The sequence below is a fragment of the Neoarius graeffei genome, chromosome 14 (genome assembly GCF_027579695.1).
Source record: "Neoarius graeffei isolate fNeoGra1 chromosome 14, fNeoGra1.pri, whole genome shotgun sequence".
Lineage (NCBI taxonomy): Eukaryota > Metazoa > Chordata > Actinopteri > Siluriformes > Ariidae > Neoarius > Neoarius graeffei.
Window position 1 is genome coordinate 13,080,878 of NC_083582.1, and position 19,834 is coordinate 13,100,711.

Here is a 19,834-nt window from a genome sequence, read left to right on the forward strand (position 1 = left end):
ATAAACACAACAATGAAGCGTACCAGAGAAAAAAGTGGTGCTCAAAAGCAGCAAATCAAAAAGAAAAAAGAAGAATTTACATCCACACTGCCCAAAATTTCATCCGTTTTTGGGAGAGTTAGGCCTTATCCTCCAGTTCATGATGCGCTAACAGGTAGGGCCATGGGGGGGACTAGTGCAGTTAAAACGAGGCTGAGTGAAAAAGTACCTGATTTAAAATGGGATTTGAATAAAAGTTACTTTTTATTATCTTTCTTCTCAATAATTCAATGTTTCTTTTTCTTGAATATTGTTCTCCATGACCACCAGCCATCATCCAACACATTGATCCAAGATAGGTTGGTTATGTAAAATAGTTAAAAAAAAAAAAAAAACCTGCACACAAGGTAGCGTAATTTTCTTTCATTTCCGCCAGATTGTTTTATTATTGTGCTGCATTTCATTTTTACTCAGTGGGCCTTTTCAGGCCTGGTTCCATTGTAATTGAATAAGATACCTAGGTCAAAATTTACTTGAGTAAAATTAAAATTACTCATTTTTATCTCATCTCATCTCATTATCTCTAGCCGCTTCATCCTTCTACAGGGTCGCAGGCAAGCTGGAGCCTATCCCAGCTGACTACGGGCGAAAGGCGGGGTACACCCTGGACAAGTCGCCAGGTCATCACAGGGCTGACACATAGACACAGACAACCATTCACACTCACATTCACACCTACGGTCAATTTAGAGTCACCAGTTAACCTAACCTGCATATCTTTGGACTGTGGGGGAAACCGGAGCACCCGGAGGAAACCCACGCGGACACGGGGAGAACATGCAAACTCCACACAGAAAGGCCCTCGCCGGACCCGGGGCTCGAACCCAGGACCTTCTCGCTGTGAGGCGACAGCGCTAACCACTACACCACCGTGCCGCCCACTCATTTTTATATTACTCATAAAACTTCTCATAACAGTAACATGAGTAAATGTTAGTTGCTTGCACCCCTGTGTTTGACAGATTTATTCTTTATGCAAACTTTTACTTAAACTTATGATGCATTTTATTTAACCATACTCTGGCTTTTAAAACAGTTTCATTTTTATTTTCCTAAACCTTATGTAATTATCATTATTAATGTTACTGTTATCGTTACTGCTTACTGAGCTGTATGAACTGTGAGCTTTGTCACGTCATACACCATTTTTATTGTTGGATTTATTTGTAATAAATGGATAGCCTACTCTGCTGGTGTACTGAATTAACAAAACATCTAGGCCTATGGGTTAGGCAGTCCTATACGTGTTTAAATGGGCCTGGGCTGTCAGGGGCTGAGCCCTGGCACTTTTTTCACACTTTTCAGCAATCAAAAGAGAGATATACAGAGAGAGAGTGAGAGGGAGAGAGAGAGAGGAGGCCGTGGCAGGGTGGCCTTGGGGCCCACACTTTTAGTAGCTGCAGGGGGGCCCCAAGTATTTGCGTTATACGCCAGTGGTGTTGATTTAATTTTCTATAACAGCAGATCTGACAGTAGTGCAGCTGCTGATTGCTGATATTTTATAAGCTGATGTTTATTTATTAAGATTTATGGAAGGACTCACCAGTACCAGAAACATTACAGCTGCAGGAAAGTTGTAACTTTTCCAAAATGTTCAGGACACATGAGTTTACGCTTTACAGTTTAAGTCAAACTTGATTGAGAATATCGAGATAAACCATATCATGTGATGGGTTTTTTTGTTGTTTTTGTTACCAGTTGGGTTTCCAGGGTTGATGATACACAGGACTCGAGGTGTGCAGTGCTTCCTTGCTTCCTCCAGCGCACGCCGCAGCTCTCGGATGCATAAACTCCAACATGCTTCTTCGTCCAGATAATAATTAACCTGCACAGCGGCAAGCTCGGCGAGAGCGGCAGAGTACAGCGGGTACTGAGGGATGGAGATCATTACTCCAGTCCGAGAAGCTCCTTCACCTGAGACCAGCAGCTTCAGCATCGTCTGGGAGGGGAGAGAGAGAGAGAATTATGCTAACTGAACATTTAGCTCACTACCTTGCCAGTTACCAATCAGATGTAAATGATAAACCTGTAAAAAAATCTCCAATCAACAGCCATAGTTCGAATTACGGGGGGTACTATACCCCCCCCCCCCCCAATGAAGACCCAGTACCCCTCAAAGAGACAAAAATATAAGTTTTTGGGGGGTCCGATATTTTTTCTGATATTGTGAAAAGGAATATATAATTCAAACCAACTCCCATTCGGCATTCTTATTGTAGGAACATTTTAATGTAAATTGATTTCAGACAAACACCCCTATTGTGGACCGTACCATTTTTAGTCACCGCAGCGCTAGAACGCGCTAGAGCAGGGGTTTTCAAAGTGTGGGAGAGTCAGCCCCCCCGCAGAGAGCAAATAAACAACAGCGCCCCCCATTTTTATTTTTTTCTTTGACATTTTAAACATCTGTGCTTTTTGAAAACCTCTTTTTTTTTTTTTTTTTTTACACACATTTTAAACATCTGTGCTTTTTTTAAACATCTTGTTTTACACATTTTAAACATCTCATAGCATCATTAGCTAGCACCTCTTGGCACACAACACACTGTGGCAGTGGAGCATATTCAGATCCAGTCCATGAAAATCCAAACTTTAAATAATCATGGTCATACTTCCTTCTTTTTTTGCTTGGCCCAGACTCTGTCTCCTCACTCACTGTAGCTTTAGGTACTAAAAATCGATCCATTTTGTCTCTGGTAAAGGCTAGCTGAAGTTCACTTATTCTGGTTTATTTTTACTCACGTTGCGCCCCCCTGAAGAACTCTGGCGCCCCCTAGGGGAGACGCGCCCCACACTTTGAAAAGCCCTGCGCTAGAAGCCCTGCGCTAGCTTCTAGTCCACACCGTATTCAGTTGATTCATCAGATACAGTCCATGGGTTTGCAGCAATTTATACAGTCTGTGGTTTGCAGCAGAAGACGTGCATTCAGGCCCGGCGCCAGGAACAGTTTACTAAGGGGGCAATTAGAAATCGCAAGGGGGCAAATATTTTTCATATAGTGTGTAGTGATGGCGGTCTGACAACGTGTTTCAAACAATTAACTGCGCCAACCACAAAACCACGGCCCCGAAGGTTGCTTTAGTCCGGGAAAATCATGTGACATATTACCAGGGCAGTTGCGCTTCATCAACACCCGTGCCCACCTGTTAACCCTCCCCTCCGATTTTCTCACAGACACGCGGTACAACCGGAAAGATGCCAAACATAAAACACACACAAACCTACAGGCAAGTCCTTTACATTTAAAATACATACAAATAGCTCCGCGGCATGAAAACAAAACGTTAATGCAAGTCTAAGGTACTTGGCTCGGCGGCCAAAATAATAATTTAAAAAAATTAACAGACGCGGCTGCACCAGTAATAGCCTTCCTGACTCGCACCGAGTCAACGCTAACCACTTAATCCGCGATCCCAGTTTAGGCGTGTAGGGGACTAAACACTCTGAAGTGATGAATTTTCACCCCCGCTGCATGGGGGGGTGACGTCAACGACACATATTCTTACGCTATTTGCGCACAAAGCGGACCATATATGAACACATACACCGACATAAACGGAGATAAACTTAGCCTACAAAGAAAGAAAATGGATTCACAATATTGTGATTGAATTCGTTTAATTCGGTGGGGGAAAGACTACTCCCGTAAACTGACTGCATATTACAGGATATCGCAGAGACAGTGCACTTGTAAGTGTGCATGTAAAACCCCCGCCCGCCCGCACGACCCCTCCCCTTGTCCTTATCACAGGTCTGTGTGTGCGCGGCTGTGTCAGCATTTCACACATACACCCACAATAACTAGTCCCCAGTAGTTAGGATTGATACATATGTCTAAAACAGGGTTAATATTAAATTCAGGCTTTTTGAAATAATCCTACCTTAATACAGTTGAATTCTACGATTGCAACGTAAGAATCATAACAACCAATCAGATTTGTTCTACCGTGCCAGTTTTAGTAGTGATTTATGTGAAATGTATTTTTGTGCAATGCTCAACAACTTACTATTTCGTATTTGAAAATGCAAATTATTAATACGTCTATAATACAGTATATTTTCATAAGAAAACAATTAAGTGATCTGAGTCTCCGTTGAGGGGGCGGGGCTGTAGCCACGAGGGGGCGACGCCCCCCCCATGGCGCCGGGCCTGCGTGCATTGGTAATGTTAGTTGCTAATCAACTTTTAGCCTGTTGAAAATGTGTTATTTTACAACTTTCATTTATTAAAGTGATTTGTTCTTTCAGCTCATGTCACATCTTTATACACTGAATTACTTACCCACTGAAGCCAGAAGGCTACAGTGGACGGACGTTAACGTTAGTTACCAACGTTAGTTAGCAAGATAAGCTAAGTCTCTATTTAAATCAAGCTTATTACAGTGTGGTATAGAAACGATTCTCATTTCAAAGGAGAAGAACTCCATATGTTTCCATTCTCATTTTATCATGAATAAATTGTGCCCTTCTGAAATTCATTTGGCACATAGGCCCATCCTGTGTGTGTGATTAGGCACAAGAAGTTCTGATGTAGGCCTAGCTAAGCCTATGCAAAATTACAATCAGAACCTCTGGGGACTGGGGCAACATAAAAAGAGCCAGGTAGCAGGCTAGCCTAGGCAAAATAGCCTAGTACATGGATGTTTTCTATTGTTTTTACTTACATTCCTTTTGTATTATTTTTAAGATAGTCATAGTTTCATCTGAGTACCCTGTTTGAGTTTATTCACAGAGACAGTAGGCCAAACATGAGGAAAAGAAAAGGGCCAGACATCAGGCATTTTTTTGGTGCTAAAACAGTAAGTAGTAAATATTAGCACTAATATCTACAGACAAAGGGCGGCACGGTGGTGTAGTGGTTAGCGCTGTCGCCTCACAGCAAGAAGGTCCTGGGTTCGAGCCCCGGGGCCGGCGAGGGCCTTTCTGTGTGGAGTTTGCATGTTCTCCCCGTGTCCACGTGGGTTTCCTCCGGGTGCTCCGGTTTCCCCCACAGTCCAAAGACATGCAGGTTAGGTTGACTGGTGACTCTAAATTGACCGTAGGTGTGAATGTGAGTGTGAATGGTTGTCTGTGTCTGTGTCAGCCCTGTGATGACCTGGCGACTTGTCCAGGGTGTACCCCGCCTTTCGCCCATAGTCAGCTGGGATAGGCTCCAGCTTGCCTGCGACCCTGTAGAGGGATGAAGCGGCTAGAGATAATGAGATGAGATGAGATCTACAGACAATTACAGTACAAGTGTAGATGCAGTTATGTTTTATACACTGTTCATGTGAATAAAGAAAATGGGTTCCCAGCAGACAGGAGAGGCACAGCAGGACGAAAGAGAGCAAGACATTCAGCAGGACTGTTCTGCATGTGTGTATATACTGTATGTGACTCATTTGTAGTGTTGATACCCAGTTTGTTCTGACAAAGAAGGTTATCAGGTTGTACTGCTGTTTTTCTTCTGTGGTAGTACTGTATGGTTTGTCATGCTTCTTAATGACATTAAAAATTATTGTTCAGAGTTATTGTGTTGAGTTACTGACACCGACTTCCATAGACGAGACGGGACAGGACTGGGGGGGGCGATTGATATGATAGTGGACCATGATGGTACCCCCCAATTATGGTGGGGTAATTCGCACTCTGTCAACAGCAACAGTTTCTATGATGCTGAACTGGAAGTTATTAGCTTCAGTTACTTGCTTGCACCATGAGCCTTTTGCACTGTTAGCAAAAACATGGATCCTTAAAGGAACAGTCCACCGTACTTCCATAATGAAATATGCTCTTATCTGAATTGAGACGAGCTGCTCCGTACCTCTCCGAGCTTTGCGCGACCTCCCAGTCAGTCAGACGCACTGTCACTCCTGTTAGCAATGTAGCTAGGCTCAGCATGGCCAATGGTATTTTTTGGGGCTGTAGTTAGATGCGACCAAACTCTTCCGCGTTTTTCCTGTTTACATAGGTTTATATGACCAGTGATATGAAACAAGTTCAGTTACACAAATTGAAACATAGCGATTTTCTATGCTATGGAAAGTCCGCACTATAATGACAGGCGTACTAACACCTTCTGTGCGCTTCGACAGCGCATTGATACGGAGCTCAGTATCAATGCGCTGTCGAAGCGCGCAGAAGGTGTTAGTACAGTGGTGCTTGAAAGTTTGTGAACCCTTTAGAATTTTCTATATTTCTGAATAAACTTGACCTAAAACATCATCAGATTTTCACACAAGTCCTAAAAGTAGACAAAGAGAACCCAGTTAAACAAATGAGACAAAAATATTATACTTGGTCATTTATTTATTGAGGAAAATGATCCAATATTACATATCTGTGAGTGGCAAAAGTATGTGAACCTCTAGGATTAGCAGTTAATTTGAAGGTGAAATTAGAGTCAGGTATTTTCAATCAATTGGACGACAATCAAGTGTGAGTGGGCACCCTGTTTTATTTAAAGAAGATCAAAGTCTGCTCTTCACAACACATGTTTGTGGAAGTGTATCATGGCACGAACAAAGGAGATTTCTGAGGACCTCAGAAAAAGTGTTGTTGATACTCATCAGGCTGGAAAAGGTGACAAAACCATCTCTAAAGAGTTTGGACTCCACCAATCCACAGTCAGACAGATTGTGTACAAATGGAGGAAATTCAAGACCATTGTTACCCTCCCCAGGAGTGGTCGACCAACAAAGATCACTCCAAGAGCAAGGCATGTAATAGTCGGCGAGGTCACAAAGGACTCCAGGGTAACTTCTAAGCAACTGAAGGCCTCTCTCACATTGGCTAATATTAATGTTCATGAGTCCACCATCAGGAGAACACTGAACAACAATGATGTGCATGGCAGGGTTCGAAGGAGAAAGCCACTGCTCTTCAAAAAGAACACTGCTACTCGTCTGCAGTTTGCTAAAGATCACGTGGACAAGCCAGAAGGCTATTGGAAAAATGTTTTGTCAATGGATGAGACCAAAATAGAACATTTTGGTTTAAATGAGAAGTGTTATGTTTGGAGAAAGGAAAACACTGCATTCCAGCATAAGAACCTTATCCCATCTGTGAAACATGGTGGTGGTAGTATCATGGTTTTGGCCTGTTTTGCTGCATCTGGGCCAGGACGGCTTGCTATCATTGATGGAACAATGAATTCTGAATTATACCAGTGAATTCTAAAGGAAAATGTCAGGACATCTGTCCATGAACTGAATCTCAAGAGAAGGTGGGTCATGCAGCAAGACAACGACCCTAAGCACACAAGTCGTTCTACCAAAGAATGGTTAAAGAAGAATAAAGTTAATGTTTTGGAATGGCCAAGTCAAAGTCCTGACCTTAATCCAATCGAAATGTTGTGGAAGGACCTGAAGCGAGCAGTTCATGTGAGGAAACCCACCAACATCCCAGAGTTGAAGCTGTTCTGTACGGAGGAATGGGCTAAAATTCCTCCAAGCCGGTGTGCAGGACTGCTCAACAGTTACCGGAAACGTTTAGTTGCAGTTATTGCTGCACAAGGGGGTCAAAATATCTGATACTCCCTATTAGTCAGACAGAACTGAGGAAGCCTTTTGGACGAGAGGTGAAATGTTTTCAAGAATCTTCAAGCAAGTCCAGTTGCCCATTTCTACCACCCACAGTTTACTATGATCTGGATGATTGAGAATCTTCACAGTCACACCAGATACTGAAAGCAAAGGTTCACATACTTTTGCCACTCACAGATATGTAATATTGGATCATTTTCCTCAATAAATAAATTAACTGTTAGGACTGGGACTGTTTTGGCCTCTAGAGGCCACTGTTATTTCCTTTTCTGGTTATGTTTGTTTTGGGCCTCTAGAGGTCACCACTGTGTTCTGTGTTTTGTTTTTGTCTTTTTGCCTGTTTCCTGCCCTGCCCTGTCCTTAATTAGTTTGTGTATTTATACCCCTGAGTTCAGTCCTCTTGTCACGGAGTCTTTGTGCTGTTATGTTTAGCTCCAGTTACCTCTGTTCCGTGTTCCTTGCCTTTGTCTTTTTGGTTTTGCACTTTGCTTTTCTTTTTGGACTTTGTATTTACTGTTTTTTGGATCTTCTGAGCGTTGGTATTTTTGCCTTTTCTTTTCTAGTTTTTTGGCTTTTGTATTTGACTTTGACCTTTTGGATATTTTATTTTTCCTTTCATCTTCTGAGCGTTTTTTGGATTATATTTTTTTGGGGGACTGTAAATATTGTAAATAAACTTTTTGATACTTTTCTACTTCCGCCTCACGCCTCTGCACTTGAGTCATTCCCCTGGTGGCCTAGTGGGGGTTTGCTGGATTATCACACCAGCAAGCCAGGTTCGAATCCCAGCAAAACCCTAACAAATATAATATTTTTGTCTCATTTGTTTAACTGGGTTCTCTTTATCTACTTTTAGGACTTGTGTGAAAATCTGATGATGTTTTCGGTCATATTTATGCAGAAATATAGAAAATTCTAAAGGGTTCACAAACTTTCAAGCACCACTGTACACCTGTCATTATAGTGCGGACTTTCCATAGCATAGAAAATCGCTACGTTTCAATTTGTGTAACTGAACTTGTTTCATATCACTGGTCATATAAACCTATGTAAACAGGAAAAATGCAGAAGAGTTTGGTTGCATCTAACTACAGCCCCAAAAAATACCACTGGCCATGCTGAGCCTAGCTACATTGCTAACAGGAGTGACAGCACGTCTGACTGACTGGGAGGTCGCGCAAAGCTCGGAGAGGTACGGAGCAGCTCGTCTCAATTCAGATAAGAGCATATTTCATTATGGAAGTACGGTGGACTATTCCTTTAAGGGTTCTTTAGAGGACTATTGGTTCTAGCTCTAGCGCCAACCCCAAGTTCACACTAGCAAGCGGCAATGCGCTAGGTAAGTATTCATTTTCCATGCATGTCATAATGAAGAAAAATAAAGCTTTGAAGGACATAACAGAGGTCACTGGTCCTTTTGGTCAGTGTACATTGCTAGTATGGTTAAGCTCAATTTGCTAATCTAATCTGAGATTGAAGCCAATACGAAGCAGAGTGTGTAAAATTAAACACTGATTAGCAAGTTATTTAATTTTCCTGATTTGAGTAGTTAGTTTTAGAAGCTTTATATAACTACTACCACTTCTACTCAGAACAAAACACAGGCTGGATAAGCCAGGCCCAGAAGAGCCAATCGTAGTGGTCATTACACACCCACAAGAGATAAACTACAGGTGACTTTCGCATGTCAGAGTGAACAAAGGGGAAGGGAATTGTACCAGAAACATTTTTTTAAAAGGGCTCCTCCAGAGGGACAAGCTGGAGAACTGCTGGTGACACTGTGTGTATATATATATATATATATATATATATATATAGTGTGTACACACATACATACCACAATGCCATCACTGGCTCCAGATGTGAGGTAGATGTTGTCTGGATTGCATTTGATCCCTCCATCTCTCTTCTCAATGTATTGCGCCACATCCTGTCGAACAAGCTCAATCCCCTGACTGATGCTGTAAGAGCCTGAGGGGCAGAGACATTAAACCAATAATTAAAGTCTCCCTTGACTTCGAATTCCTATAGACTCCTTGCATGTGACGTCACGCATCACATGATAATTTCTCCTGATGGACATTATGTAAAGAGCTAGTGAAACCATCTCCGAATATTTTCGCATTTTAGAGGCCAATGCACAGTCAAGATACCTTCAGAAAGTTGCTCTTTGCAATAGGATAGATCCTTACATGCTAGTAAAGAAGGATTTTTCTAATGATTTGAAAAATTATCCATCCACTGAGTTCTCGGACATCTCAAACTACCTGCTGTTGCAGACATTCTATATGGACAAACAGATGAAATCCTGGAAGAGCGTTGAGGAGTACAACTTTTTATATGTGGCTGGGTTAAAGGACACTGCAAGATAAATTCTGTATCAGTTTTACCCAGTTAAGTAGGCATTTTTGGGCTTTTTGTCATACATGTCAACCTTTGGTCAATCAAACCTGTATAACCAACCTCCAAAATCCTTATTTCCCTTATAAAATCCTTATAAGATGCAAATTAAAATAATTTACCTAAAATTTGAATGATAATTAACAATGATATATCCCAGTTACTTTTTATTCAATATTAATAACAATAAACCTTCAGAATGAATACAAAGCTCCAATGTTTGACAAAAACACAAAGTGTCACTCTAATGTTCTGAATTGTACTCCATGACAGCTTTTTTAGCACTCTGCACCAATACCTCACTAGGCTGCATGTCACAGCAAGTGTCTGTGTTGATCTTACACTGCAGTAGGCCAGGTCAGTGTGTCTGCATTCAGGTTCTTTCTGCTCTCTGTGTGTATCTTCCTGAATTGAGAGAAAACTCTCTCACAGTCAGCATTACTGTGGGGTAAACAGAGCACTGCCTAACTTGAACTAAAACGCCCACTACCTTGTGTTTTCTGTCTTTTCCAGTTGTTGGCATATCAGTTTTTGAGCACGCAAATACTGTCATCAGTGGCTGATTTTGCTTTTGGCTTGCATTCCGCTGATGTAGTTTCAATTTGAAATGTTCTTTCACATCATACACTCCCGATGCTGCAACTTTGATGTCACGCACACACAGTGTGCAGTGTGCATATTTTTCGTTTTTGGAGGCTGCCGGTTGGATTATGCCATTGAAAAGGTCCTTCCATTCAGGGAGAAACCTACCGCTGTATTGTGTTTTGAATTTCTTTGCCGGAGTGCCCATTCAGAATCTTTTCAGTCGCTAGTGAAAGTCGCTCAGGTGGAAATACGCTTTTCAAACAAAATGTTACTTCACGATTGGCAGGATTCTCACAATGCGGTGTGCACATGATGAATCTTTTTTAGCTGGAGTTTTTGTCGAACTACAGATGTCTGACATCTTCAATATCGCTTGTCTTCAGGAAGTAAACAAAGTTTGCTTGTCCTCCAGGGCACGGGTAGCAGCAGTTGCTAACGTAAAGCCTAGGTCACAACCGGACGTACAATTTTTTGGCCGTGCAATTTTTGGCGTTTCCCAAATCGCTGCGTTTTTTTTTGTTCGTGGAGAAAGACGCACGTTGGCCGAAAGTTTGTTTTGCAACCTGAAAAAAACATAAGCGCCCGTAGAGTTTGTTTGACATGACAAAGAACCTCTGCGGCTCGAAAATCAGCACGTCACACGCGCGCCGTCCGTGCGCTTCACGCGCGCCCTCCGTGCGTTTCTTGCGTTTTTTGCACGTAGACCGGCCGTAGGAGCACGTACGGCCGGTTGTGACTGAGGCTTAAGTGTGACGTCATTGCAAGGGGTCTACACTTAAAAGTCTCCACACTTCAGTACTTTGTCAGTTTGTTTTGTTATTTCCTTTAGATTAATTAACATAGACACATTAGTTGGTTAAACCTGTAACACTGACCGTACAGACTCATAATAGCTGGCTTACTAGCTAGCATGCTATACAGCATGAGCTAGCTAGTGGACTAGCTAGCAGAACTGAGCGACAAAATTTCACTGCTTGTCACAAATGAAGTGGAATTAAAAAGTATATTTTTTGCTCCTAGCATGCTCACTAACTCGCTGAGAGTGTACTAGCACTGCTACATGAGTCAGTTTTGAAATACTCTGGTTCGAAAAAACTTTTATTTGCTAAAAAGGATTCTTGTTTTATTTCCCTTGAAAGAGAAGTACAAAGAGGAATGTCACAGAATGAGGCTTTACCCAAACTTCCTCCACCGCAGGCTTGAAGGATCCGTCGTGCTCGACCTTTCACGTCTTCTGGAAATCTGTCATCGTCCAGAAGATCAGGATATAAGCAAACAGCCAGCACCTGAAACACACACGCACACACCATCATAATTATTAGTCATTTATTCAATTGGATTAAATTTAATAAGCGCTATTTATTGTCAAGAGAAAAGATGGTTTGTTGGCACATATTAGCATCACTAGAGCAGCTAATAATTAGTGAGCTCTGCTGTTTGAGACCAACCTGTCTGAAAAAAGTGATGGGTTTCTGGCCCATGGCGTGGCAGTCACCAATATTCGCCCTAATCACTTCAGTGAAGGGCTTTTTCACTCCCTGCATGAGAGGAGAAACATGAGAAATAACATTACACATGTCGTATTCTATGGAGTCATAGCACCGCCATAAAAACAAATAACATTTTTATTTCTGTCAGAACCACTTTCGTCAAGGAACATTATTCACGTTGCAACAAGTTGTATTTGGCAGTGATTATAATCAGATAATTATCATCTATCAGAATGTGGTCCAATGAAGGACAATCAGTGAACCACAGAAGAGCACCTGCACAACTGCTCAAAAAGTTAATACTGGCTATGATAGGAGGTGTTAGAATGCACAGTGCATCACAGCTTGCTTTGTATGGGCTGAGGAACTGCAGACTGGTCAGGGTGCTCATGCTGACTCCTGTCCGCCAAGGAAAGTGCCTAATAGGCATGTGAGCATCAGACCTGGACCATGGAGCAGTGGAAGAAGGTGGCCTAGACTGGGTTGTGAGCAGGCATCAATGATACAGAAATTACATTGATTAAAGTCAGACAGCATGAAAGGGGAGGAGTCAGGTGGAGGTGGGTTGCAAAATGGCTTGCAGAGGAAGCAGCAAAGGTAGGTAGGTTAAAACAGCTTAAATATAGTGCTCTATGAGAGATTTGGTAATATAATGCAAAGAAGGGAATCAGCTGAGCTGACAGCTGATGGGGGCTGGTTTGAGGGCGGAGCTTGACTTCATGGCCTGCCAGAACTACGCTACGCCCGATTTCTGCATTTATTTTCTGAGTCTTCATTCTATTAGTTTTTAAAAATTAATTTCAATATTATTCTTCAACATTTAGGGGGTTTTTTTATTAAAGATTTTTTATGGCACTTTTATAATTCCATACTGTTTATTATATGTGACCCTTCATTACAAAACCAGTTGCAAGTCACGATTTTAAGATAAATGGAGAAATATATTGTGTGGATGAAGAGTCTCAAACTTTAGATTTTTGCATGCTATCAGGAGTATAATGTCCACACTTTCACGTGGTGTTTCTGAGGATAATCGTTTATGCCTGGTATCAAAATACAGCAAGGATTTCCAACTCACTAGATCCAGTATTCATTTTTTAATGCAATTTCAATGAGTAGACAATAAAACAAACTCGTCTTGATGTAAACAAAACCTCCTTGTTGCTATGCATGATATAAGAAGGATTCTGATTGGCTGTGTGTTGCGAACTGCTCTTACAAAGAAGCACTGCAGCCAATCAAAAGCCTTCTCACACATAATGCAAAGCATACTTCCTGTATGAGCCATGGAGGAAGAACTCGTAAATTTCTTGAACTTAAATCACAATGATAGTTTTCCCTGAGAGGGAACAACACTGAAAACAAATAAATCTACATTTTTAAAATATGTTCATAACATCTCGTGTCATCTTCGTCCGCTTATCCGGGGCTGGGTCATGGAGGCAGCAGTCTGAGCATGGAAGCCCAAACTTCCCTTTCCCCAGACACCTCGGCCAGCTCCTCGGGAAGAACACCGAGGCGTTCCCAGGCCAGCCGAGAGACATAGTCCCTCCAGCATGTCCTGGGTCTTCCCCGGGGCCTCCTCCCGGGGGGGACATGCCTGGAACACCTCCCCAGGGAGGCGTCCAGGAGGCATCCGAAAGAGATGCCTGAGCCACCTCAGGCAATTCCTCTCAATGTGGAGGAGCAGCAGCTCTACTCCGAGCTCCTCCCAAGTGACTCTGCTTCTCACCCGATCTCTAAGGGAGCGCCCAGCCACCCTGCGAAGGAAACTCATTTTGGCCGCTTGTATCCACGATCTTGTTCTTTCAGTCATTACCCAAAACTCATGACCATAGGTGAGAGTCGGAACGTAGATCGACTGGTAAATCGAGAACTTCGCCTTTTGGCTCAGTTCCTTCACCACAACAGACCGGTAAAGCAACCGCATCACTGCAGAGGCTGCACCGATCCACCTGTCGATCTCACGCTCTATCCTTCCCTCACTTGTGAACAAGATCCCGAGATGCTTAAACTCTTTCCACTTGAGGCAGGACTTCTCCACCAACCTGGAGAGAGCAAGTCACCTTTTTCCGGTCGAGAACCATGGCCTCGGACTTGGAGGTGCTGATTCTCATCCCAGCCACTTCACACTCAACTGCAAACCGCCCCAGTGCATGCTGAAGGTCCTGGTTTGAAGAAGCCAACATGACATCATCATCCGCAAAAAGCAGAGATGAAATCCTGTGGTTCCCAAACAGGATTCCTTCCGGTCCCTGGCTGCGCCTAGAAATTCTGTCCATAAAAATTATGAACAGAACCGGTGACAAAGGGCAGCCCTGCCAGAGTCCAACATGCACTGGGAACAGGTCTGACTTACTGCCGGCAATGCGAACCAGACTCCTGCTCCATTCGTATAGGGACTGGACAGCCCTTAGCAAAGAGCCCTGAACCCCATAATCCCGAAGCACTCCCCACAGAATACCATGAGGGACATGGTCGAATGCCTTCTCCAGATCCACAAAGCACATGTGGACTGGTTGGGCAAACTCCCATGAACCCTCGAGCACCCTATGAAGGGGTATAGAGCTGGTCCAGTGTTCCGCGACCAGGACGAAAACTGCATTGTTCCTCCTGGATCCAAGGTTCAACTATTGGCCGAATTCTCCCCTCCAGTACCCTGGAGTAAACCTTCCTGGGGAGGCTGAGAAGTGTGATTCCCCTATAATTTGAGCACACACTCTGGTCCCCTTTCTTAAAAAGAGGGACCACCACCCCAGTCTGCCACTCCAGAGGCACTGTCCCCGACCACCACGCGATGTTGCAGAAGGTGTGTCAGCCAAGACAGCCCCACAACATCCACAGACTTGAGATACTCAGGGCGGATCTCATCCACCCCCGGTGCCTTGCCACTGAGGAGCTTGCAAACCACCTCAGTGACTTCGGCTTGGGTAATGGACGAGTCTACCTCTGAGTCATCAGCCTCCGCTTCCTCAATGGAAGACGTGATGGTGGGATTGAGGAGATCCTTGAAGTATTCCTTCCACCGCCCAACAATGTCCCCAGTCGAGGTCAACAGCTCCCCACCCGCACTGTAAACAGTGTTGGTAGAGTATTGCTTCCCCCTCCTGAGGCGCCGGCCGGTTTGCCAGAATTTCTTCAAGGCCGACCGATAGTCCTCCTCCATGGCCTCACCAAACTCCTCCCAGTTCCGAGTTTTTGCCTCCGCAACTGCCCGAGCTGCGGCACGCCTGGCCTGCTGATACCCATCAGCTCCCTCAGGAGTCCCGGAGGCCAACATGGCCCGATAGGACTCCTTCTTCAGCTTGACAGCATCCCTTATTTCCGGTGTCCACCACCGGGTTCGGGGATTGCCGCCACGACAGGCACCGGAGACCTTGCGGCCACAGCTCCGAACAGCCGTGTCTACAATGGAGGTAGAGAACATGGTCCACTCAGACTCAATGTCCCCCGCCTCCCTCCGAAGCTGGGAGAAGCTCTCCCAGAGGTGGGAGTTAAAGACCTCCCTGACAGAGTGCTCGGCCAGACGTTCCCAGCAGACTCTTACCATATGTTTGGGCCTGCCAGGTCTGTCCGGCTTCCTCCTCTGCCAGCGGATCCAACTCACCACCAGGTGGTGATCAGTTGACAGCTCAGCCCCTCTCTTCACCCGAGTGTCCAAGACATAGGGCTGGAGATCCGATGAAATGACAACAAAGTCTATCATCGACCTCCGACCTAAGGTGTCCTGGTGCCACGTAAACTTATGGACACCCCTATGCTCGAACATGGTGTTTGTTTTGGACAAACCGTGACTAGCACAGAAGTCCAATAACAAAACACCACTCGGGTTCAGATCTGGGAAGCCGTTCCTCCCAATCACGCCCCTCCAGGCATCACTGTCATCGCCCACGTGAGCGTTGAAGCCCCCTAGTAGAACAATGGAGTCTCCAGTCTGAGCACCTCTCAGTACCTCTCCCAGGGACTCCAAGAAGGCTGGATACTCTATACTGCTATTCGGCCCATAGGCACAAACAACAGCAAGAGCCCTCTCCCCGATCCGAAGGCGCAGAGAGGCGACCCTCTCGTTCACTGGGGTAAACTCCAACACATGGCGACTGAGCTGGGGAGCTATAAGCAAGCCCACACCAGCCCGCCGCCGCTCACCATGGGCGACTCCAGAGAAGTAGAGAGTCCAGCCCCTCTCGAGGAGCTGGGTTCTGGAGCCCAAGCTGTGCATGGAGGTGAGCCCGACTATCTCTAGCCGGTACCTCTCAACCTCCCGCACAAGCTCAGGCTCTTTCCCCCCCAGCGAAGTGATATTCCATGTCCCAACAGCTAGCCGCTGTGTTCAGGGATCAGGTCGTTGAGGCCCCTGCCTTCGACTGCCGCCCAATCCACACTGCACCAGCCCCCTATGGCTACCTCTGTGGGTGGTGAACCCACAGGAGGTCGGGCCCACGTCACCTCTTTGGGCTGAGCCCAGTCGGGCCCCGTGGGCAAAGGCCCGGCCACCAAGTGCTCGCATACGAGCCCCAACCCCGGGCCTGGCTCCAGGGTGGGGCTCCAGCTGCGCCATACTGGGCGACATCACGGTAGAGGTCTGCGCGGGTCAGATTTTTCAGTCCTGCTCCCGCCCGCGCCCGCATTGTGCAGTCCCGCTCCCGCCCGCACCCACAAAAAAATTATGATTTTCAGTCCCGCTCCTGCCCGCGCCTGCCATATTTTGTCCCGCTCCCACCCGCAAATCCCGCATGATGCAGACGTTCGCGTTATTTCTCAGGAAAGTTCTTGTCTTGACACAGCGTGATGGTGCCCCGCCCCCTACTTTGAGTGGATTTGAGCATAAATATCTACAGCTCACGTTCACGTTTGTTATTATTTACCTTGTTTCTGAATTCAGCATGAAGTGTCTCTAATAATAATAATAATAATAATAATAATTAGTGCTGTCAAGCGATTAAAATATTTAATCGCAAATCGCACATTTTTATCACATGAGAAACCATTGTAATTCTCTGATCAGCATTAAAAAAAGTTTATGGGCTTGCTTTGTACCAATGGTGTTTTTTTTTTATTGCAAAGCAGAGCTAGTAAGAGAAGTGAATTGATTTACTGCTTGAGTTAGTCTACAACTCTAATCAGAGAGACAGGTTACACAGTGACAGTAGGCTTGACTCAATGCTATCCCAGAAATCCTTCCTGTAATATGCAAATTTGGCCGCCTCTGATTGGACAGCCAAATTTGCATATTACAGGAAGGATTTCTGAGATAGCATTGAGTCAAGCCTCCCGTCACTGTGTAACTTGTCTCTCTGATTCGAGTTGTAGACTAACGCAAGCAGTAAATCACTTCACTCATGGTTCTCTTGCTAGCTGGGTGTGAACTGCGAGTCATTAGAGTGATCAAAGGATTTCCCGTTAGGGTGATCAATGGCAAATTTAAGATGCCATTCCTCACTCAATCTGGCAATCTGACTCTCTCTGCAAATTTAGGCATCTTAAAATGTTTTTATTTATCCCAAATAAAATATCCAGCACAAATTATATATGATAGACATAAATTAATAATTTATAAATTTTATTTCAAACACGTTTTTAGTTAGCGGGACTGCAGCTTATCACCACTCCCGCCCACGCCGCATATGTGCACTCCCGCTCCTGCCCGCGTGCACATATGTGCACTTCCGGTCCCGCCCGTGCCCGCAATGAGCTTTCAAAATTTGTCCCGTGCCGCACTGCTTTGCGGCGGGTCCTGCGGGACTCCGACGGGAGTGCAGGGCTCTACATCATGGTCCTTGATCTATTATTATCCATAAGGGTTTTGGTGAACTGCTCTTGGTCTGGCCTGTCACCTAGGACCTGTCTGCCTTGGGAGACCCTAACAGGGGCATAATGCCCCCAACAACATAGCTCCTAGGATCATTCAAGCACACAAACCCCTCCACCACAATAAGGTGGCAGTTCTAGGAGGGGATGTTCATAACATGTTCCTAAAAATCTCATCTCATCTCATTATCTGTAGCCACTTTATCCTGTTCTACAGGGTCGCAGGCAAGCTGGAGCCTATCCCAGCTGACTACGGGCGAAAGGCGGGGTACACCCTGGACAAGTCGCCAGGTCATCACAGGGCTGACACATCGACACAGACAACCATTCACACTCACATTCACACCTACGGTCAATTTAGAGTCACCAGTTAACCTAACCTGCATGTCTTTGGACTGTGGGGGAAACCGGAGCACCTGGAGGAAACCCACGCGGACACGGGGAGAACATGCAAACTCCACACAGAAAGGCCCTCGCCGGCCACGGGGCTCGAACCCGGACCTTCTTGCTGTGAGGCGACAGCGCTAACCACTACACCACCGTGCCACCCCGTTCCTAAAAATGTACAGTGAAAATATTTGGTGTGAAACCATAAAAAATATGTTCCTGAGTTTAATTTGAATATCTTTTTTTTTTTTTTAAATAAGCATTGCTAAGGCGTTTATGTCGTCAAGTTTACAAGCAGATTTCTCAATTTCTGACTTTTCATAAAAAAGTAACATCTGACTACAGTGGTATATCGGTCAAATTTCTTGGTCTGTGCATCACTGGAAATGTTTTTCATGACTTTTCATGAAAATACTCAATTCTGAAAACGTGACCCATGTGACTGGTTTTGTAATGTATAAGCAATATAAACCCCATCATCAATCCATTGTGGATGTGTCCCAAACCACTCGCCCTGTTCACTATATAGTCCATGTAAACACCTTCATTCCAGTTCCTCTTATAGTTCCAGGTGAACACAGTGTACCAAACCCATTTGTACCTGTTGAAGTTCTTTTTCAATCTGCACGGCTCTCTGCACGATGGGCCCGCGCACTGCGTACTCCACCCTCTTCACGTTCTGGTTCATGGTGTCCATCGTCAACACCTTTACACTGTGAACCGCAGCATGGTTTGTCATTGTTTCTCTGGCGAGAGTCCCTCTGACAGGAAGTAACAGATAAAGAAATAACAGTGGACATAAACACAGCAGACCCAATCAAGTAAAAGCTAGTTAAGTTATTAACAAACAAACAAAAAATCCTACACTGTAATTAGCTAGCATTTAAATAAGCACAACATTACATTAACAAGTTGGAATGGCTCCAGTTAATGTCTTCTTATTCATATAATCATTTAAACATTTTAAACTCGTCTGTACAGACTCTGTAAGCACTTTTCTCTGTTTTGATATGTGAATCTTTCCAAGACCCTGATTTTATTCTGAGAAACTCGCTTTGCTAGCCAAAAAAAAAAAAAATCCCATGACGTGAGGACCACCAACATCCAATCAATCAGGACACTTCTCTCACATCTCTCATGTGTATATGCTGCTCACTGCTTTTGCATCAAGATCAGTCTTAAGATTAATTTTTTTAATTTTGCATTTTGCTACAAGGTTCTTTATAAATAAACACCTTTCTTACCTTATGGACAATCAAAACACCACCTGCGTGGCAGGCAGGATGTTCACTTTGTGAGTGTGTCCGTTACTTGGTGAAGACCCATCTATCTGTGCAAGATGATGGAAATTACTTGAGTTCCTGCTGAGGTAAAAAAAAAAATATATATATATATATATATATATATATATATATATATATATATATAGAGAGAGAGAGAGAGAGAGAGAGAGAGAGGGGCTCTAAAGTAGAGCGCACACTTCAAAAAAAGGTGTTGCGTTAGTCAAAAAAGTCTATGACCTATAAAATAGTGCAGAAGACGTTACAGTATGTACTGAGCTTCCATGACATTTGGCAATGAGTGGAAGCACATGCTGGCCCG

The 19,834-nt window shown here is 44.3% G+C and overlaps 1 protein-coding gene across 5 annotated transcripts in view; it reads right to left on the reverse strand.

Moving 5' to 3' along the window:
- Window positions 1-19,587, reverse strand: part of si:ch211-217a12.1 (alanine aminotransferase 2-like) — a 25,081-nt gene extending 5,494 nt beyond the window's left edge. For 3 of the 5 annotated variants that reach the window (XM_060938735.1, XM_060938737.1, XM_060938739.1), the window contains exons 1-6: window positions 19,136-19,234; window positions 18,834-18,993; window positions 11,996-12,085; window positions 11,725-11,833; window positions 9,400-9,533; window positions 1,735-1,978 (exon numbers count right to left, since the gene is read on the reverse strand). In XM_060938735.1, the coding sequence (XP_060794718.1) occupies window positions 1,735-1,978; window positions 9,400-9,533; window positions 11,725-11,833; window positions 11,996-12,085; window positions 18,834-18,971 (715 nt within the window). In that variant the 5' untranslated portion in view covers window positions 18,972-18,993; window positions 19,136-19,234. Of the gene's footprint in view, window positions 1-1,734; window positions 1,979-9,399; window positions 9,534-11,724; window positions 11,834-11,995; window positions 12,086-18,833; window positions 18,994-19,135; window positions 19,235-19,476 lie in introns of those variants that run through there. The other 2 variants (XM_060938736.1, XM_060938738.1) reach the window with 2 other exon arrangements.
- Between the last annotated feature and the right edge of the window lie 247 nt (window positions 19,588-19,834).